Raw genomic sequence first — 21172 nt, 5'->3', positions numbered from 1 at the left:
CTATATAATTTTTCTCAATAACAGTATAACAAATGCAATAAATGTTTGACTTAATTCATTTGAATCACAAACAAATTAGCACTTATTTTTTCGATGAAAGAAATTAATTTTGTTGAGTAAAAGGGCCTGAGAAAAGGTTTTGCTTAATTTTCCTCACACATATTTGCTAAAAAAATATTTTATCATAATTATTTTGAATGTTCTACCTCAGATTTGCTAAGTGATCCACTGTTTTTTTAGCATCAAGTGTTTGTCCCGTTCTGACAATAAAGAATAGTTTAAAATCATTAACCATCTGGTTTCTTCAACTTTCACTCAGGAGCAAAAAACAGCCTTTACACTTGAAAGAACTAAACATTTGACATTTATCGTGATAATTATCAATATCGAATGATTATTTTTTATCGTGATAACATTTTTTGCCATATCGCACAGCCCTACCCTCACACAAGCTACTCATAGAAAAAGAAATACTAGAACATTTATGTAAGGTAACACACAACAGGGCTACTATATTGCACTGCATCACACAGGTTTTCCTGGTCTGCATTTCCCATTACCCACTTTTGCCAACATGACTAGTTGACACAAAATATTGCCTGAGACAGTTGGATTATTTCTCCTAACACTGGTAGCAATGTTGTAACTGAATCATTGTGACATTTTCCACTTGGATAAATAAAAAACCAACAAACTGCACCCAGAAGTGCAAAGTGCTTTTTGTTGCGTTAACATCAGGGTCAGTATTTTAAACTCCCACTTCACCTCCTTAGTAGGTAAGCCAGCACTTCAGCTAAGTCAACGTCCTCCTCTGATGCTGGCTGTCTGTCTCCTTGCTGCCTGTCAGCCGTCCTGCGGCCTCGGCTGCTGCTGCTGCTGCTCTGGTTTGATTCTGCTACTTCAGACTCCTCAGCTGGGTTGCCACTGGAAGAGCCCCTTCCACCAGACATCCCAGAACTGGACTGAGAGCCCATAGACTGAAGAGGGCCTGGCAGGGACAATACACCGACATTAAATGACGGTTTTAGATTTACCTCGAGGAAAACAGGTGACATAAAATACCATGTGTGTGCGTGTGTGAGAGTGGGATAATGGATAGAGAGGAAATGGGAAAACACAAGTTAGGTAACAATAGCTGCAAAACACAGACCTGCATTAGCTAAACTGTCATCAATTCAAGTTACATGCCTAAGCCATTGTACTTCCACTTCTTCAAATTAACAAACTACGTGTCCTGCAGAAAAATCGACCAGCATATTGCTTGTGCGTTAGCTCGTCCTGATAAGGATGCAGAGAAAGATTCTGTTGAGCTAACTAGCTAGCAGTGCTAACAACTTAACGTTACCGTTTGACTGTCAAACGGTCTTCTTGACAGCTCGTCAGTCCAGCTCTTTGTCGTTTCGGTGCGAACTCAACACTTCCGCAGGGTGTCACGTATAACGCTTATAACAGACACACACACACACACACACACACACAAAAGCTGGAGGTTTGACAGCACAGTAGCTTCAGACTGCTAGCAGGGCCAGTTCGTGAATCGCCATGTTGTTTACAAAAGTGTGAAAAAACCCTACGCGTGCCCCTGCCCTTTCACCGTCACGTGACTCGCACCGCTGTCGCTCCTGCAAACTGTACTACTGACCAGAATTTAACTGAAAAATATATTGTATTTGTAGCAACTATACATGTATTATATGTGTGTGTGTACATGGTCCCTGACAAAAAAAACAATCTAAAAAAAAACACAATAAAAACTAATTCAAGGCAGATCAAAATATGGACAGCTAGGATGCCAAGCCAAATTTTCTTAACCAGTTTTAAAGTTTAAGGCGGGTGTGTGGGGGGGGAGCAAAGCAAAGTCCTCCTGTCACAACTAAGAGGCCATCATGATTCATTCATGGATTGTGTGTGTGGGGGGTTGCGCTTGGTAGGACCGGGGGCCATAATGTCATAGACCTAATTTATTTAGCTCCTACGAAACGATCTCATCAGCCCCAGTTCCTCTGACATGCCAGGGCCCCCATTCACTGTGTGCATTTTGTTTGTAACGACTTAAATAATTGCACATTTTGCTCTCCAAATTTTGGAACATGCTATGCCACAGCATAACAACTGAAACGTGAATGGCTTCATCATGCATTACTATTACCTCATCCTGGCTCCGACTTGCAGAGGGGCCCTGAGTCAAATGTGATAGTGTCTGCATATGGTGCGCATTATTTATTAGATATGAGGGGTTTTAAATACAAAAAACAATGAATATACAGTGAGCATGTGTAAGGCAGTTTGTTGTGTTTCTCTGTATTATAATGTTGTCATGTGTATTCTGCAGTGGGTATTTTTAGATGAGGGTTTTATAAGGAACCCACAGAGAGCAGGAACAGGAGGTCTGTGCCCAAAAGCCCCTGGCACCCATAGTGGGTTAATCCAGCCCAGCTGACATTGAGAAAAAGCTACCATTATTGTATTAATGCCGTTTGGTTTTCTTCTAAAACTGTTCTGTTCTCAATGGTAGTTTTGAATAATGTTAATGGACGGTGGCTCCAACAATTCTCAATGGGTCTTCTCCCTTTGTCACTGAGGATTTCTATACACCCTTGGTTAAATAAAGGTTGAATAACAACAATCATAGCTCACTACATCTTTTAAAACCCTCTCCATATATCCTTACATTTTCTTGATTAGTGTTATAACACAGATGTAGACTGATAAACCTGCCATAACAGATAGTTATATAATAGAAATCAGATGGGAATGTCCGCATGCAGATATTTGTGACATCAATCACCACGAGACGAAAGCTCGGTGGCTTTACGTGAAACCAATCATGTTAAATACAAAAACACTGTAGGCTAAATGCACATTACACAAGTGTCAGTGTGGAAATTTGAAACTTCGAGTACACATTAAATGTAGTCTACTTTATGTGAAAGCAGTTGAGTGGATATTTGGTGGCTTGACCAGGAATAACTGTAAATATGTCAGACTGTGCTGTTTTTGGATGCAAAGCAGGGCCAGGGGCTCCACTGTCTGCCAAGGGACCCTGTGCTGAAACAGAAATGGATGGACTTTATTTACAGACGACGCTCAAGCAGACCGTCAAACGGAGTATGAATCCGTATTTGCAGCGCACATTTTAATAAGGACTGTTTTGTGAATTTCTTTTAAAGGTCCATGGGCTTTGCTAAAAAAGTTGATTCTGAAGCTTGACGCGCTGCCATCCATTTTTCCCGGGAACTAAACGTGGTTTGTGAGTGTTTTATTTTACAGTCAGAAGTTTCTCCCAGCAACTCACTGCCTGAAGTGGCTTTTTAAACTGTTAGCAACAGCTAAGTTAGCTGGTGTGTATTTAACGCTCGGTGCATAGCTGAGCGACGTAAAGCCACCGAGCTTTTCGTGGTGGTTTGAATGTGAACACCTTCGTTGCAATTGCTTGCTTCTGGTAAGTTATTGTTTTAAAGTAACGTTAAGCTGTGGCGTGCGGGCGCTTAGGACGTAGCGCTGACGCAAGCGCGTTGGTTGTGACGTGTCGGTATTAAAAAACGCTCCTGCAACAAGGCCAATCTTTGAATAATTGTGAACTTTTTATTGTCTGTTGCCATTTTTATCTTTAATCTTTTTTTCTGTTCATTTTTAATTACTTATTTGTTATAGGCAGTGTGTCAAATGTGTCTTGTTGTTTAATCCTGGCTATAAATGTTATCTGTATGCTGACTTTACCAAATAAAGTTGCTTAAAAAAAAAAACAACAACAACAACAACAAGGCATATTGAACCCTAAACCTAACCCATAGATCTGGTTGTGTATACAATAAATACACATATTTAGAAAAAACTCTTCTTTTCTTTTCAAATGCCAAGAAAACATCTACATTAATAATATGTAGACAGATTATGTAGTAAATGTTTTATATGAAGGCTGCACTGTATTGCTTTCGAAATCAGACATGCTGTGTGCGTAATACCAGTGGTTCTCGAAGTGGGGTCTGGGATCCCCAATAACAATAACAGAATGCATGACTGTTTTGGTCATGAGGTTTTATACACTTAAAACATCTTAAAGCAAAAATTCTATCAGATGGGGCCCCCTAGGACAAAATCTAGACAAATGGGAGTCTATGGTGTAATTTGTGTCAGTTTAGGAGTCCTTAATGTAAAAAAAGTTTAAGAACTACTAGATTATACATAATCAAAACTGAAGTAAATGGAGGTTAAATAGGTAAACATGGACTTGGCATTAAGGTCAACACGAGATTAACAAATTGTTAAAATATTTTCTTGGTATATTTTAATTCTTGCTTTATGTTTATAACTTGTAATTACTGTGCTTTTGCTGTAAAGCCCATGCAACTTCAACAAACCAAAACTAACTACCATATTGTTTTGTTTTTTGAGCAGATGCTTCCTGTCAATGTAACTCAGTGGTTGTGCATGACATTGGCCTCCAGTGTAGTCTTCCTGCGATCAGGACCAGGACTGTGGGGACCGAGCTGTCAGAGTGAAGCCTGGGTGTGCATGTTCCTCACACCACTCATGATTGCTCTCTGTGTGAAAATGCTCACCCATGTATCACATTCTTCTACATTGCATAATATCTTATTGTGTTTTTGGATCACAGGTGTCTGGACAAAGCTGCAACAGGTGCTGGTGTCGGTACAGCAGAGACGACACCAGCAGAACAATCCACCGGAGGGCTAATTTCAACCTCTCACAAACCTCCTCCATCACCTCTGACTGATTGGTCTGAAATTGAAGTTGATGCCTGATGCATGACTGTGGTAACTCGTATTTTCTTACAAACCTCTGAGGAATCAAGTATTGTAGTCACCACAATATTTCAGGAATGTTGGAAGGAGAACGTGTGCTGTACATTGCAGAGTAAACTAATGCCTGCACTGTCTGCATACTGATTACAATTTAATGTGTCTTGCCTTACAACAGCGTGCTGCAAAACAGAGACTTGATCAGTTAACGTAGAGCTTCCGCTCATCCACTTCTGCAATATACCAGTGGCAACACATATCTCATAATAATCAGAAAATGGTTATGTAAAAAAGTTTGGTCAATTTAACAAGATTATTCTGTCATTAGAACTATATGCTTTCTTGTGTTGTTTTGTTGTACAGAAAACTCATTTTCTGTATTTGAGGGCAGACAGTGTCATTTAGCTCTTGTTAAGTAATATGGATGAGACCGCCATAACCATGCAGACATTAAGTAGGAGAGAGAACACTGTGATGAAACCACTTTGGTTAACTTTAGAAACACAAGATGATGCATTATTTATTTCTGGATTGCTCGCTAGATACACTATATTGCCAAATGTTTTGGGTCACCTGCCTTTACATGCACATGAAGTTCACCTCATGGGCACTGCCGAAGGAGGCCTTCAGCAAGCCCCTGAACCCCTAACTGCTCGGGGCGCCGCACTGAGCGGCAGCCCCCTCACTCTGACATCTCTCCATGTGTTGCTATAGGTCCTGTTTGTGTGCATGTGTGTGTCCTTCGGACCTGTGTGTAAAAAGTACTAACAGAGTGAAAACATTGAGTTTCCCCTCGCGGATCACGCAGGAGGCTTGATGATGCGGCAGCCATGTTTGCACGCCTAACTCACCTGTTCAAGAACCATCCAGCTTGTGATTTCAGCATAAAAAGCAGTAGCTTCTGACAGGAATACAGACAGGCAGACACTTAAGACCTCCAGACTGTCCACCAGCTCTTCCCCTGCGAGTGTCTAATATGGCTAATCATCTGTATTTTAAATACAACACAGTAGAAAACAATCAGCATTAACGGTTAAACGACAGTTATGGCACTCCCTTTTATTTCCATTGTTCCCAGTTCCTCTCACCCTCTGCATATTACAGCCATAAAAAAAACAACTATTGCATATGGTGCACAGGACAGGTGGATAAAAGCCATTTAGCATCCTGCGTGTAAATTTACAGGTTTTAAATTCAGGAAGTGTCTTGAGACATCTAGGTCTCGGTCAACAAGTGACTACAGTGAGCATAAGTAAGTTCAAGTTTTAACATTTTCATAAAATGAGGCTTTGTAATAAATAATAACCTATTTTACAGATAGAATACATACTATTTCGCTGCGACAGTAACAGATCACGTATGTCTTACAAAACATGTTCACTCAGTAGTTTTGCATAGTGCTCTGGGTGATTCATTTTAAGGTAAACAGTCATTTTTCCTTCTACTCGCTGATCTCCAGTCAGACCTATAAAGAAGAAGAACAAAGATTTCTGACTTTAAAAGGACAGTAGGTCACAGCATGGCTAATTGATAACCTACTTGATGAATACAATACGTGATAGTGAATATGTTATATTTATATAATGGACTGGGCAGTTTGACAGCTTTGAGCTCACCCAGCTTTCGAGCCGTTCTTTCAATCTTCTCCAAGGCAGACTGCACATCTCCTCCCTCCGGAACGAGGACCTCTATCTCTCCCACATGGTAGCCAAAGTCAGCTTGGTCGAGATCTATCTGCACCCCTTCCTCCTCTAAAGTGAAGGACCGCCGCACTGTTGTGAACTCTGCAAAGCATACCAGATTCATTTTGCTCAGCCAAGACTCATCCTCCTGTGAAGAGTTTGTCTCTCTGTCAGCACAAATGTCTTTTATGACCTCTTTCACTCTCAGCTGGATTTCAGGCAGATTGGTTATCTCCTTGTAGCGAGTACACAGCGCTGCCTGAGCTTTAGATTGTTCTCCACCAGTCCCTTCTGTCACGTTGACTGTCGCTGGGCACTTGAGCTCCCAGCGTCCTTTACGTTTACGCAGCCACACGTCTCTCAAAGTCAGGTCAAACTTGGGGGTGTCAAAGTACTGGTCACGAAACTGCAGCTGACCAACACACACTGCTGGGTAAAAGAAGTGGGAGGAAGAGAGAGAGATGATTTCCAAAATGGATAAATAAATATAAAAACACCAACAAGGTTGATACAGATAATTAAACTTCATTATTAACACGAGACAGATGGCCAGTGTCACTACAGTTACAGAGTAAACCACAGCAATTAGTGTCATTAAATGTTGTAAAAGTCCTTCAGTGACCATTTGCAAGTCATTGTGGGTCACGGCATCAGTAAAATGCCTCTATTCTAAATTTAACCATGCGTAAATGTGTTGTATACAAATTAAACACGTACCCCCGATCTCCTCCAGTGTTTTCAGAATGTCAGCACTACATAAAAATTTTCTTTCCACTTCCACACTCATCTGAAATGCAGCAAAATAAACAAGTTACAAAAACAGCTAAATTCACTTTATCCTGCTTTAAGACTGGTATTAACCTTAAGTGACCTAATAGGCAGGTGTAAGTTTTTTTCATTTGTAAAAAGGCTTTTGTCATACCTGTCTATTTTACCGCCAACACTAACTTTCAACAATAACTGGCACCACAAGATCTAGGCTGAAAGTTAATAGCTCTTCATAAACCTTATAGTCTACAATACCTAATGGTGGTAACTTAGTACTACTAAGTACTACTTTACTTGACTACACCATTTTACTACTACTTTACTACTTTTTTGTTTTTGAACGACTATCTTTCAGGGAAATATTGCTTTACTTAAGTTAGATTTATTTAACAGCTTACTGGTTCCTCTAACGTTACATATTAAGATATACATACATAAAACCTTCTGTACCTCTGCAGAAGACATTTTTTACTGCATGATTTCTTCTTGTAAAAGAGTATTTTTATATTGTATTATTACTTCAGTAAACTGTGTGCTTACTTCTCCCACCACTGCATTTAACGTTTTTCTCACAGTTCTCCAATGATAAGCTTGGTTGGCTTTGCGTTTTGTAGCATACATTTCATAGCTATTCTTTTTCATCCACGATAGTAAACTGTCAATAAAAGCACCAAACTGAACTGTTATTATGTCAACTATAATATTATAAAGTAATACGGCAGTAGCTCCCGTAGTCGCACCTGCAATTTTAATCAGGCTCATTCAGCCCAAGCAGCTGCTGCAGTCCCAGATGAACTACAAGTCAAAATCACCTAAATGAACCACAGAGTTTTAAAAACCAACACACACGTAGCGGACTGCATTCCCACACACCTTCACGAGTCAAGTCCTTAAATCCAGATAATTCGGCATCAAGAATTGAACGACAGGTCAACCCGGGCAGCCCCTACACGTCAGCGGAGTTTATTTTGCACCGGCGCAATTAGAGACACCTATCAGTGTGTTCAGGAACATCACTTCCTGTCCCAGTAACGCAGGGGCATACAGATGGTGCAATTTTAATCCCCTCTGCTTCATAAATATTTATTCCACATACTCGACTGTTGATAGTGCGCCACACCTATCATTTGATTGAAAACATGTCATAATTCGTGCGGGTGGTGCTGAGCGGAGCCTTCGCGGTCACATCTCCATTATTCAGCCAGCCTTAATTAACTCGTCACACTCTTTGCGACAACCCTGGTTGGCAGAATGGGGACTCATTTTTTATTCACCTTTTAATGTGAGAACGAGGAAGGGTTTTCTATTAACGGGGGATTACATGTAATCTAGGCATCGGCATACTTTTTTTTTTAGGAAAATTATCTGTCGTGCATTTTTCTCTGCTCTTATCTTTATTGCTCAATAAGTAATCTGCGTTTCAGCATACATTAATAATATCTCCTATCTGCGGGGGTTACATAAGGGATTTGATAGCCGTGTCTGTCCCTACTGAATGTCAGCAATCAGCCTTGGGGGGAGCTGTGGTCTGTTTACTAGAGGGAAGAGGGGAAGGAGAGAGGGATAGGGCGAATGAAGGGAGGGGGAGAATAGGAGAGAGAGAGAGAGAGACACAGACAGAGAGAGAGAGAGAGAGAGAGAGGGAGGGCAGGCAAGAAAACTTTTCACTTCTGAGGAGCCACGGAGGAAGCGTGTGTGTGTGTGCGTGCTGGAGCGGCGACCATGCAGGTAAAAAACGCATTAGCTAATTGCTCTGAACTTAATTAAACGTCATTCGCGATCGGTTAATTGTGCTGATTTAAGCGGGGAGAGTGGCCTGCGACCGGTAGAAGATCGAGCATACGACGGATTGTGACCCATACTAATCCGATCCCTTATAGAAATCCAACATTAAATCCCAAACTTTTTTCTGCCTCTCTCGCCTCTTTTCGCCTGCTCTCCCTACACCACCCCCATCGTCGAAGCGACCGCGGCGCACGTACTCCCTCCAAGTAGCTTTTTTAGCGTTTAATTCTTTCGCCAATTACGGCTCGAAGCTTTTAAAATGATAGGTTAAATGGCCATGTGTTGCACCGTAAGTGTTTAAGGTATGGATTTGGGCGCTAGGACGCGTCAAAACGGGGTCTGCTGGACGGCAGGGAGGAGGGGGTGCGAGTGTTTTCTAACACATCTGCAAGCGGAGCCCACGTTCATTAATTAAATGGCTTTAGTCCGGCTAGGCCTCAATTTGCGCTGTTGAGCAGCAGGCGGCGGGCGGTGCAACACTAGATGCCCGATTGGCAGCCCACAATCAGAGGGGTAAGGAAATAACTCGAGGCCGAGGTTTGGGATATAAAGCCTAGTGAGTGTGTTTTCTCTCCTGGGTGAACTCAGTCGGCGGATCGGAGCTGCAGTTCCCACCTGGACCGGGCAGAGTTTGTAGGGGAGTGGAGACTAGCCAGTTGAGAGACAGTTTGAGGAGCGGTTAATTATCTCTGCCTGCTAACAGGCTAGCTAGCAAAGTGACACGACTGTTATTAGCTCAGCCCCTTCTTGTTTATTAATTTAGTGGACCGTCCAGCCCTCACTGAGCGCTAGCAGCGAGATTATGCTGACGCCTGCCCCTGTCTTTTTCAGTTTCAGAGAAGTGGCTGGCCATCACTGCAGGATTATTTTCAGTAAACTAACAGCTAACCAGCCTTGCCAGAAACGCGACTGTAATGCGACGTTACGGGGGGGCTTCTCAACCTAGCTTGCTAGCTAATTGATTCGTCTCTGGTCGGCATAGCTAATTAGACCGCTCATTAATTAGCCCACTGTGAGCAGACGTACGTCAATCTACTTATATCTTTGCTTTTAATTATGGAACTCGCGACGAGGGGCCGTTAAACACGATATACTTTGCAGATATAGACTTGTCGAAATATTATCTGATCATATATCCCTGCTAGCTTGCTAATTGGCATGACGAGGAAGTGAGGACTGTAGCTGTGTTGGTATTTCTCCTCATGGGTATGAATTGCTGTCTTGGTCGCCTCTTGGATTTTGAATGCTTGTAGCTGTGTGGTGAAATCCGGACTAATGTTAGTGGTCTATTTTGATTTCCATTAAGGCATGAGAAGAACAGTTATTTGATCGTGGGTGTCGAGCAAATGCAGCATGATCTCGGATCGCATTTAATATATTGGCCACATGTTCCTTATATTGGTCAAAACTGGAGGGGGGGTATTATGTTTTGGAGATGCAATATACTCATTGTAAGCGCATGTCATGATTTGCATTGAGTGTTACTCCGGTATATTCTGCGTTAAATACATTTCCTGTAATATTGAATCAGTTTCTTGATAGTTACGTTGAATGCAAAGAGGCATGAAACAATGGCTCTTTTATCTATGAGCCGCTTGAAGTTTACAACAGTGCAGTGTAAAGCGTATTGAAAGCATTAGATGGATACTCCTTTACATTACAAAGGTGTCATTTGTCAACAGTTGCATTATTGTGTAATTTGATATGACCATTGCAGACAAAACGTTGGGATTGTCCCTGCAGAACATGGTTAATGTTGAAAGGAAGTCAGGCATGAAACCTGAAAGACCTGGTTTAGGATTAGTATAGTAAAGTTAAATATACCTAGCTAAGGTGTGTAACCAACAAGGTATAACGGTATACTCTTATGTTGGTGGGTGCAGCTCCCCTTTTGCTCTTGGTCACATGAAATCCCTTCCACAAAATTACTTCCTTCCTTACATCAGATTTTCCTTTTGTTTTTTTTTTTTTGTTTTTTTTTGTATATGAAATACTTCTATACAACATTTGTGATAAATAATAGTCCCAGAAAGAGTAGGATTCTTTTAACATCCTTTTTTGTTGTTAGGAGGAGTCTGGAGAGACAGTGAGCAGTGAAAGCAATGGGGTGGCAAAGTGGCTGTGTCCCCTGTGCCAAAAAGGACAAACCGACAGATCCTTGCTGTCTTTACATCTCACTGAGCAACACAGCGTACTTCCATCTTGCGTTGACAAACTGCTGGACATTGTAAGTATGGCTGGGCAGAGTGGCCAGAATACATCATAAGATTGTCAGTGTCATAATCTCTGGAGTTCACACAATTATGTCAGTAATGTGTCACGTGTCAGTAAGCCCACGTGTTGCTGGCTGATATACAGCGGTTGGACAAAATATCAAATGCCTTGTATCTTTGCAGTAAATACAAATTCTTCTTTTGACCATCTAAGATGTTGCTTCACTGTGGTCGTTATTTTTTTTTTTGAGGTAGTCGAGGTGAAAAAGGCCTGAGAGTCGGTGGCTGAGTGGCTGGGACATCGGTAACAAAATTATGTGATGTGGCAAGTTTGCAAAAGGAAAAGAGGAACATTAGTCACAAGTAGACTTTCACTAACATTTTAAAATAGCTCTTAACAACACGAGTTTTACCAAATCAGTGTTCACTGCTGCGCTACTGTTAAAATTAGTTTGTTTTGTCCACTCTTGTTATATGTAATAGTGTATGAGAAAGGATCCCTTTATTAAGCTCCTTGTTTGTGCACCATTTATTAAAAAGAAAGGTTAAACAAATATGTTAATCCGTTGATTCCATGTGTAAATGCTTGTTAATAACATACGGGAATAACGGGTTATTACAAGGTAATAACCTAAGTAATTGCGCATTTAATTTCATGTGTTTTTATTCAGATGTCATATTAACAAAATAGCCTAATGCATATCCTAATAAAATTCATGTTTAACCACAGTGATGGAAATTATACACTTAATTCTGCATAATCTGTTAATAAATTAGTAATTTGAATTGAAACTTGAGGGTGTTTTTCTGTTTTCATGACTAGTTTATTCAAATCCTCTTTTGGAAGTCAGCTCTATAGTATCAGTGTTCTTTATTTTGATAGTTTGGATGTGTCATTGTTCGGATTAATAAGTTACCAAAAATGTCACTTTGAAAGTATTTGCTGAGTAAACATAGCCTTTGAAAAAAGCACCCCAATGCACACACTATTTGTAATGGGGTCCATGACAATTTAGTATGTAAAGTGTTAAGAAATGGAGGGCATTTCAGGGATGAATTGATCAAAGACAGTTTAATTTATGCCTTTAGGGTAACTTGCTAATTAAAGGTTAGCGAGGGTTGCTATGTGTAATATAACCACACATCAATGTGTCACGCCCAAATGCTGTGCCGCTCAAAAGCAGCATAGCATTCGGCTCATCTGAAAGGAGCTGTTGCAGAGTGAAGTTTGCTATGGGACTTTTGCTGACGCTCTCCTTTCATTTTCTTTTAACAGGCTGTTCTAAAACAGGGGGCCAGCGGAGAACAAGAGGACAAAGGTGCTCAAACGTCTTCAGGTGAGTATGGAAAAAAAAGTTTGGAAAAAATTTACATTACATCTGCAATGATCCACATACATGTTTTTCTTTGTTATAATAACACTGATTGGGTGTATAATACTGACTTTTCATTAGTTGCCAAACCCAATGTACTTATGTGTATTATTATAATGTGGATCTGTGGCGCTAAAGTTTTTATATATTTTAAAACTGGGTAAGTTTTTGAAGTGGAACCAAAGAAATACTTATACTATAAATTGCGTGGGTCAAAAAGGTTAATATTGTCCGATAAATTGTTTCAGTATGCAAATGTGTACTTCTTTTATCAGGTATCACTCCATTTACTAGAACATGAAAGTTAAAGATATGTATTGATTTCATCAGATGCTGAATCTTCAAAACTGAAGCACTCTGAAGACGTCAGTTCAGACCCCTGCCAGTCTAGCGAGAGTTCAGACGCTACCCAGACGCTTGGAGACAAAGAGATGGAGGAAGAGAGAATAATGGAACAGGAGGCAGTTGAAGCGGAGCCAGAGCCAGAAGAGGAACAACTCACAGGAGCCAAACAGCGAAATGCAACTGAGAACGCAGAAATCCCAGATGTTAGTGAAAAGTCAGTTGGTAAAAATGGTGTGCCAGCTGAAAATAACACCCGCTCGTTCAGATGCAATGCCTGCCTGGAAACTTTTCCCAGCAGAACTGCCTTGAGCGTTCATTACAACTCTGCATCCCACATTCAAAGGATGACAACAGGCTCTGCGAAACACACTGGGGAAAATGATCCCCAGACACTCTCAGTTCCTGTCCTATCTCGGCCATATATATCAAACAAACCCTACCAATGTGCTGTATGTCGAGTCTCTTACAATCATGCCATCACCCTCGAGAGCCATATGAAATCTGTCTTGCACCAGTCCCGCAGCAGAAATGCTGGAATTGTTGCACATGCTACAAACAGCACGATTGCCACTGCTAATTTGGGAGGTAGCGCCCCCACTGCTCCAAACACTGTAGTGACCACAGCTGAAAGTGGAACCAGTCAGTTAGTTACCACCACTAACGCTGCTGCTCCCGGGACATTGATGGTGACTAACACAAAAGATGGAGAGCAGATTCAAACTTCGCAAGTGGCTCCCTCCCTTCTCACCTCCCCTGTGGCCTCAGCTCAGGCGGTCTCGGCCTTTCTCACCCTCCTCACATCTAGTCCCAGCACCCTCTCGCACTCCCTCCTCCCCTCGCTATTTGCGGCTGGCGCTCCTCCTGGTGCCGCCGTGCCTCAGCTCGTGCCTCAGCCTCAAATGGTCATGCCCTTGATTTTGAACGGGCTCCAAGCCCAAACCCAGCAGCACCAAGAGAACCAGCAAGGCCAGCTCCTTACCCAGTGTGTGCCATTCGTAGGTCTCAACACAGCCCAGCAAGCCCTCCTAACCCAAAGACTTACCAGCTTACAGAACCAGTGGCCCTCTGCAGGAGTCCCAACAAACATACAGCCCTGCCTGGAGGAGCAAAAACAGACTATAAAGTGTGAAAGAGAACAACAAAGGCAGGGCAGTGATGAGACGGTTGAAGAGAAGGTCTCGGATCAGATCAAGGACAGGAATAACTGGACTACAGAGAAACTTAATGAAGAGGACAGTAAAGAATTTGCTCAGTGTCCTAATATAGAAAGTAAGGTTGAGAATAATGAAGACAATGGGAAGGCACACAGAGATAGCACAACAGATGGAGACAGCCCGACTAATCAGTTGGACCTGGAAGGTGACAAAGCAGCTAGCCTCAATCTCTCCCCAGCAGGCACAGAGAAGAGCCCCCGCAAAAAGAACCTCTCGCCTTCTGCATCTGTGCCCAGCAATTCAAGCCTCAGTCCTTTAAATTTAAATCTTACACTTAGCCCTGATTCTACTCCTCAAAAATCGCAATCAGGCACCAGCCCTTGTGGCTCTTTAGGCACCCCAAAATCCAGCCCGAGTACACACGCCTTAACTAACAACCAAACCCGACCGCATTGTAATACAATGAGATCTTTTTATCCAGACCTTCCAACGCTGACGGAGTTCCAGTCGGAGGTTCTCTGGGCTTTCTTGGAGTCGCGCAGTGAGGCCGATGCTGCAAGTCCTCCCCACGAGGACTGCGAGGCACTGGGCAGAGAGGTGGGGCTTTCTGAGGACGAGGTACGTAGGTGGTTGAGCCAAGCGCGACATGCAAAGCAGAGGGCGACGGAGTTAGAACACCTGCAAGGCTTGGTGGCATTCCCGAGGCATGGCCAAAGTTCTGACAATGACTATGATGACGAAGAAAGCTCCCTGATTATAGCAGAAGGTGAGGATGATGCTGAAGCGTCAGGTAGTCAGGCAATAGATTTGTCTAGTACAAGAGGGAAACACAGACAGAGAGATTTTGTAAGGGAGGGTCTGGGAGATTCCTGTCTCACGTCTGACTCAGAAAATGAGGTATACACCTCTGTGATCGTGTCTGATGAGGAAAGTCAGAATGAGTCTCTGAGGGAGGGTCCTGAGAGCCCTGCTAAGGACGAAGCACAGTGGGAGGGCCATGGTGATAAAGGGTCAGTTGGAGGAAAGGTCTTGCGTTCCACAACTGTGTTTCTCTCTGACGCAGAGGATGAGTATGAAGATGAGGATGGCGGAGGGGGTCAGAGGGCCAAGAGGAAAAAACAAAAGGTGGAGTTTGAGCGTGACGAGGTGGAGGTGAAGAAGGAGAGGCAGGACCCAGATGTGGATCTAGAGTTGGAGGCCCAAGGGGACCCTCCAATGTCACTGTCCCATATCCTGGACCACCATGAGCTTCCAGCCGGGGCTCTTCACTCACTTCCCCTGTCCCTTGCCCCCTTTTCTTCTCAGTTCCTTAGCCCCTATGTCCTCTCTCTTACTCCTTCCCTGGTTGGAGATGGGAGCAAGGTACCTGTCTTTCCTAACCCGCCAACTATCACGCGCTTCTCCAGCTCTCTTCTCTCGCATTCTCTCTCCTCCCACAACCAGTCGTCTCATTACCTGTCCAACGGTGGTGACTGTGAGTCCGCTCTGGATCTCAGCATGGGGAAAAACAACTCCAAATCTGCTTCTTCCTCATCATCTCTGGCTGATAAAATTGCAGCGCAGAAAGGACAGTTGTTGGATGGGCTTGGCCTTAGGCCCACATCTAAAGGCCTGGTAGTGGTCCAGGTGAAGCCTGAATCTGTTACCGCCATGCCCTCGTCTAACAGCAGTATGAGTCTGGTCAACTGCCATAACATGACAAAGTCTAGTATTTATATGAGGGCAGCAGAGAAAATGAATGCCACACTGTTGGAAAAAGAGCGAGAGAAGGAAAAGGAGAGAGAGCAGCAGCAGAGAAAGTCCAAAGGAAAGAGGTATCGGGATATGCGGCGTTCCAGGACCATCATACAAGCTGAACAACTTGACATTCTGTACGGCTGCTATTTCAAAGACCCAAATCCAGGGAAACACGAGTTTGAACAGATTTCAGAGTGGGTCCACCTTCCAAAGAAGGTTGTTCAGATTTGGTTCCAGAACATGAGGGCGAGGGAACGGAAGGGTGAGGTCAGATTCATCAGTGACGGGACTCTGGCAGCGGTTGGCAAACCTCTCATCAAATTTACCTGGCCTCTTTCCAAACCCATATTCTCCAACAAGCCCGCTCCAAATAATACTGGGTGCATCACGACTGCTCCAATTGTGCGCACCCTCATGAAGACGGAGAGAGAGCCTGTAAAGGAGCTGGGCAAACCTGCCGTTCTCAAGAAAATAACCCCAGTTCCTATCAAGCCCAAGGAGATCGTTTCCTCTACCACAGCCTCTCCTTTGAGCAGCAGTGCTTCAGCAGTGCCAAAGACCAAGCTCGAAACCACCAGCAATGTCACTATGGTCAAAGTTGCACCCAAAGTCAACACCCCTGTACTTGTATCACCACCCAAGGATCCTATTCCAATTGCGCCACGACCGGCCCAGAAACGAAAGCTAGATGAGGAGAGCGAGGAAGAAAAGACTGATGAGGAGAGAGACAATGAAGATGAGATGGGTCCTGGACCAGGAACCACTAACCGCATGGTGCCCAAGCTGCCTACAACTCCCATCAACAACAGGCCTCCTGCCACAACAGTGGTGCCACAAAAACAGAATGGGCTCAACTACTGGACCCCCAAGGTCCCCATTAAGATCAACACCCTATCAAGAGAACAACTGGCTCTTCCCACACACACGCCTCCTCGTACCATCCCCCCTCCTCCCACCCCCAGCATTGCGCCAGTCAGCCCAAATACCCCCAGCTCTGCCAAAGTGGCCAGCCCTTCCACCCCGGTCGTGGCTAAATCAAGCCCAACTGAAAGCAGCTTTCTGCCCCACTCATCCAGCCGTAGGCCACGCACACATTTGTCTTGCCTACAATTGTCCATTCTGCAGTCTTGTTACGAGACCTGCGCCCACCCTAACGCCATGGAGTGTGAGGCAATTGGAACGGAGCTCAACCTGCCGCTCAAGGTGGTGCAGATCTGGTTCCAAAACACCAGAGCTAAGGAGAAGCGCTGGAGGCTGCAGCAAGAGAAAATGGTAAGCTGGCAAGTAAACTCTTTGGAACATAATCACATTATATACAGAAAGAGAGACTAATTAAATTCACAGCAAAGCAGGTCACTGAGAAGAGGAAACTTTATCATACTGCTGCTATGCATCTTTTATTCTAGTGCTTGTCGATTTCATATCATACATTGATTGTCATATTGCTGTAAAATGTATTGTTTTCTTAAATGTAATGGAATTAAAATTGATTATTTCAAGCAAATTTCCTTTAAAAAGAGAAGTTTGTTTTAAACATTCCAAGAGTTTAAAAAAAAAAGCACAGTTCATTATTTGAATTCATGATTTACAATTTTGCCTATATTTAGGGCCGCAACTAACCATTATTTACATTGTCTATTATTTTCTCAATTAATCTATTAGTGGTTTGCTCTGTAAAATGGTGAAAAATGTTCATCAGTATTTCCCAAAGCCCAAGACGACGTCCTCAAATGTCGTGTTTTGTCCACAACCCAAAGATATTTGGTGCACCGTCATAGAGGAGTGAAGAAACAAGAAAATATTCACATTTAAGAAGCTGTAATCAGAGAAATTTTACTTTTTTATTCTTAAATAATGACTCAAACAGATTATCTAAATAGTTAACAAATAATGGTTAATTAACTAATTGATGATTTATTGCAACAATACATATGTGCCATATTGTGATAAAAATCTCTGCCAGAAAAATATAAACTATAGTACCCCCACTGATCTATTCATGTCTAAATGTGAATACATTTCCTTTTACATTTAGCATTTTTGACCATAGATTATGCATTTTGGCGGGGGGGGGGGTGTGTATTATAAAAAATGTTCCAAAACTATAAAAATATAGTATTGAAAATTGTGCACATAGCAGTTATATAAAGGGCTTGAAGGTTAGGCAGATGGTCAAACCTGTAACAAAATTTAGACTTTAAATGACATTAAACTTATTCTCTCTCTCTGGTCCTGTCTATCTACCCCACCTTTCCCATTCCCAGTCTCCTCTGTCAGGTGGGAAGGTGGACATGAGCTCAGGAAGCTACCTGCAGTACAACGCTCTCAAAGCCAATCGTCCCATCTTACCCAAACCTGTTCAGCTGACAGTTAGTGAACCTCCAGCTTCCCAGATGGCCGGCCAGCCAGTCCCAAAGGAGACCCTGACAGGCCGCTGTGATGCCTGCAACATCTCCTTCGAATCCCGGGCTGCAGCGAGGGCCCACGTCTTCTCCCCACGTCATCTGGCAACCCTGAGAACCACTAACTTTGGACAGCCGACAACGCTCGTCAACAAGAACGGCACCGGTAACGGCGGCCCTGGTAGTGTTGCACCGGGCTCGCAGGTCCCTCATTCCACTCCGGTAACCAGTTCTGGCGCTGGTTCTGGAGGGGAAATGGTTATTGAGTCGCCCCCACCGACGGCCACCAGCAACAGTTAAGACTCAGATCAGGATTGGTCTGCACACTGACTATTCTTGGACCCGTTTGGGCTCCTCGGATTTTAATAAACAAATTTGAGCACTAATCCTCAAAAGCTAATATTCTTTAGTTTTTGGAGTTGGCTCCCCCTGCACCCGCCATCCCTCGCTCAACCCTCACTGACTCGAAATCCGTTAATCTATAGAATTCACCTGGATTCCGATGCAACAGCAGACAATTTCCATGCTGCTTAACACTTAATCAGTTGCTGTTTGATATCTCAAGTCTCCCTCGATCCTCACACACTTTATCCAAACAGTTTTGGTCCTACACCTGTGGTTATATATTCCCTTACTTCATTGACCTTCCTATAATTTGTAAAGACACTCAACTTGCCATGCTTGAACTGTCCCACCCTAAACACTGATGCAAAAGTGTTTCCTCTTTGGAAGTGGCCATTTGCTGAAAGGCCCTGAAAAACACTTTTTGGGATTATAACATGAAATACTCACATTAGTAACTCCCAGTTTGCTCCTGTGGAATTGTTTTTCTCCCATCTACTTTCACTTCTAGGGCGAAAGACTGCTTGGATACAATACGACTGGGTTGAATCATTGGGAGAGGAAGAACTGGTATCGACTGTCACCTTTTTATTTGCTACAGGGGTGTGATCTGAAGAGTGTTGTCTACTCAGTTGGGATATTAAGAGGTACTTTAGAGAGAATAGGGCTGTTTAATTGTCCCCGTTTTACGTGTTCATAGTTTTCACGACAATCCAAATAGACAGGGCAAAAAGAGAGAGAGAGGCTGAGGAAAGTAGAATCTTGGCATACCGCACTTTGACACATTTTACATTGTTTGAAATGTTTTTAAGCATTCTAATGCAAGTGTCTTTTTATGGAAAGATACATTAATGCATGTTGGATGCCTTAATATAAATCACGTAAAATAAATTTGGTTTTTTTTTTTTGCTAGTCTAATGAAACATGCTTTAAGTGTGAGCATAATATTGTGCAAGAAGCTGACCTGGGTATACAAATGAAGAGCTCTGTTCCAAAATGCCTTTTTATATCAGTCTTTGGGGGAAATATCTGAATGTCATTCTGTATCTAGAACATAGCAAATCCTGCCTGTAAAGTTGTCAGCATTCTCTTGGCCAAGGACTATAATTATCAGCTATCGTGTTTTTACAACAATTCTTTTGATCCTGTGGATTTCACTTTCCTTCCAAAGGGTGTATTTCTCATTTTGAAATGCAGCTCTTCAAACCTGTCGGGGAGGGGGAATGTCTCCACCAGCTGTGGGTGTGTTTAAAAACATGACAGCCTTAAGAAGAAACACCACCACATATATAAATTCAAGCCCAGGTGATCCATGTGTAATGTTAGTGAATTATTTTCATCCTCACATGACACTGAGGTTCAGACCGGTTTTCTTTTCCATGAATACTGTGCATAAGACAAGAAAGTTAAGTACTCATTTTATCTACTTAAATATTTATACAAATGACAGTAGAAGCAATTAAAAACTGGTGTAACAGATTTTTATTTAGGTCAAAAGCCAAGCCTCTGGAAATATTAAGAGAACAGGGCTTGACATGGACTGTTTTCCCATACTTTTTTCTCCCCCTTGTTTTGTTCAGTTTTGATACGGAGTTCCTAATTCTGGTTATGTACGTGCTGTGAAATGAGATCTCATATCTGGAAACTATGACAAGGGAGAACGTTGGGTATTACTAATATCCTTAAGGGGCTAACAGATACTCAAATCTAGTAAGCAAATTGGGAAACATGAATAGTGTTGACTGAGAGCTAATAAGATGGTGCTGTGTTGAAGGACACATAACATACTAAAGATGTTTTCCTTCAATTTAAGTTGTATATTAATGTTACTATTGATAGTTTTAACAAAATGCAAAACTAAAACATGAACTTTTGTAAAGAAATATATTAAAAATAACTGATATTCCAAAGTAATCCTCCCTTTGCTTTCTGTCATTCAACAAACCAAAAAGCAATCTTGAGGTCGACAGAGAGCAGGAGAGGTGTTCGTAAATGCAAACTGTAAAGGACATCCCATGGCTTGACACTTGCACTAGTCCACAATTTTTGCACAAGCTACAGACATTTCAAATTAACACAGCCATTAACACAACATTAAGAGTCACTTCGTGTGGTTTTTGAAACAAGGAGGGTAACAATGTCCTTTCATGAGTAATAATTTGTACTCCTGTTGGAAAACTGTATCTTGTGTGTAAGGCAAAGACTAGAGTGCTTTAACTTCTAGACTGGGATTACACACATGCGCACACACACAGACACGGTGTTGCACTGTCCAAACTAAATAGGTTTTTATGGAGATCTCCTTTTTATCCCCCTATGTTTGTCACTTTGATTATCACTATTATTATAACTGTACTACTACTTACACAATTTATCATTACTACTCATCACTGTTTTTGATTATTATTGGTTTTAAATGCCACCTCTGCTCAAAACAGTATGGTATTCCTATGAATATTAAACAATAATAGTGGCAGTGTTATGAATTGTTAGATTTTTTTTTGATTAAGCTTATTTTTTCCTCCTCACTTGTACCTGCCTTGTGTTTGGTCTCCATTATGCTTTCTTTGATATACAGAAAAAGAAATAAAATCAGTTGAACAACAAA

General features: G+C 42.3%; 3 protein-coding genes across 10 annotated transcripts in view; 1 reads left to right on the top strand and 2 right to left on the bottom strand.

Moving 5' to 3' along the window:
- The window catches only part of dcaf11 (ddb1 and cul4 associated factor 11), a 13533-nt gene extending 11976 nt beyond the window's left edge, over window positions 1-1557 (bottom strand). Inside the window, exons 1-2 of the mRNA XM_046064524.1 lie at window positions 1346-1557; window positions 766-988 (exon numbers count right to left, since the gene is read on the bottom strand). Coding sequence (XP_045920480.1) covers window positions 766-974 — 209 coding nt within the window. The 5' untranslated portion in view covers window positions 975-988; window positions 1346-1557. The remainder of the gene's footprint in view (window positions 1-765; window positions 989-1345) is intronic.
- Window positions 839-21172, top strand: zfhx2 (zinc finger homeobox 2). 3 transcript variants are annotated; one of them, XM_046064505.1, is made up of 7 exons: window positions 839-1048; window positions 4399-4509; window positions 4619-4778; window positions 11067-11225; window positions 12488-12548; window positions 12915-17092; window positions 18085-21172. In XM_046064505.1, exons 3-7 carry the CDS (start codon window positions 4770-4772, stop codon window positions 18520-18522), a joined length of 4845 nt encoding a protein of 1614 aa, XP_045920461.1. In that variant the 5' UTR covers window positions 839-1048; window positions 4399-4509; window positions 4619-4769; the 3' UTR covers window positions 18523-21172. The 3 variants fall into 3 exon arrangements, with proteins under 3 accessions (XP_045920461.1, XP_045920470.1, XP_045920453.1); XM_046064514.1 differs by lacking the exons at window positions 839-1048; window positions 4399-4509; window positions 4619-4778 and adding an exon at window positions 8839-8941; XM_046064497.1 differs by lacking the exons at window positions 839-1048; window positions 4399-4509; window positions 4619-4778 and adding an exon at window positions 9017-9511.
- thtpa (thiamine triphosphatase) lies at window positions 5790-9068 on the bottom strand. Of its 6 annotated transcripts, none has more exons than XM_046064543.1 (4): window positions 8087-9068; window positions 7163-7232; window positions 6380-6871; window positions 5790-6228 (listed from the first exon to the last, which is right to left on the bottom strand). In XM_046064543.1, exons 2-4 carry the CDS (start codon window positions 7230-7232, stop codon window positions 6128-6130), a joined length of 663 nt encoding a protein of 220 aa, XP_045920499.1. In that variant the 5' UTR covers window positions 8087-9068; the 3' UTR covers window positions 5790-6127. The 6 variants fall into 6 exon arrangements, with proteins under 6 accessions (XP_045920499.1, XP_045920497.1, XP_045920498.1 ...); XM_046064541.1 differs by having other exon boundaries at window positions 6380-6874; window positions 8087-9063; XM_046064542.1 differs by having other exon boundaries at window positions 6380-6874; window positions 7954-8093.

This window comes from Micropterus dolomieu, linkage group LG01 (genome assembly GCF_021292245.1).
Source record: "Micropterus dolomieu isolate WLL.071019.BEF.003 ecotype Adirondacks linkage group LG01, ASM2129224v1, whole genome shotgun sequence".
Lineage (NCBI taxonomy): Eukaryota > Metazoa > Chordata > Actinopteri > Centrarchiformes > Centrarchidae > Micropterus > Micropterus dolomieu.
The sequence above is the reverse complement of the archived record's forward strand: the minus strand, read 5'-3'. Positions and strand labels throughout refer to the sequence as shown.

Excerpts from the sequence above, each read along its gene's own strand:
- thtpa (XM_046064533.1), bottom strand. The coding sequence starts at position 7,855 with ATGAAAAAGAATAGCTATGAAATGTATGCTACAAAACGCAAAGCCAAC. Across the intron at positions 7,233-7,753 it reads TAAATGCAGTGGTGGGAGAA|ATGAGTGTGGAAGTGGAAAG; the intron begins GTAAGCACACAG and ends GCTGCATTTCAG. Across the intron at positions 6,229-6,379 it reads AAGAACGGCTCGAAAGCTGG|GTCTGACTGGAGATCAGCGA; the intron begins GTGAGCTCAAAG and ends TCTTCTTTATAG.
- zfhx2 (XM_046064497.1), top strand. The coding sequence starts at position 9,482 with ATGCCCGATTGGCAGCCCACAATCAGAGGG. Across the intron at positions 9,512-11,066 it reads GGCAGCCCACAATCAGAGGG|GAGGAGTCTGGAGAGACAGT; the intron begins GTAAGGAAATAA and ends TTTTGTTGTTAG. Across the intron at positions 11,226-12,487 it reads TTGACAAACTGCTGGACATT|GCTGTTCTAAAACAGGGGGC; the intron begins GTAAGTATGGCT and ends TTCTTTTAACAG.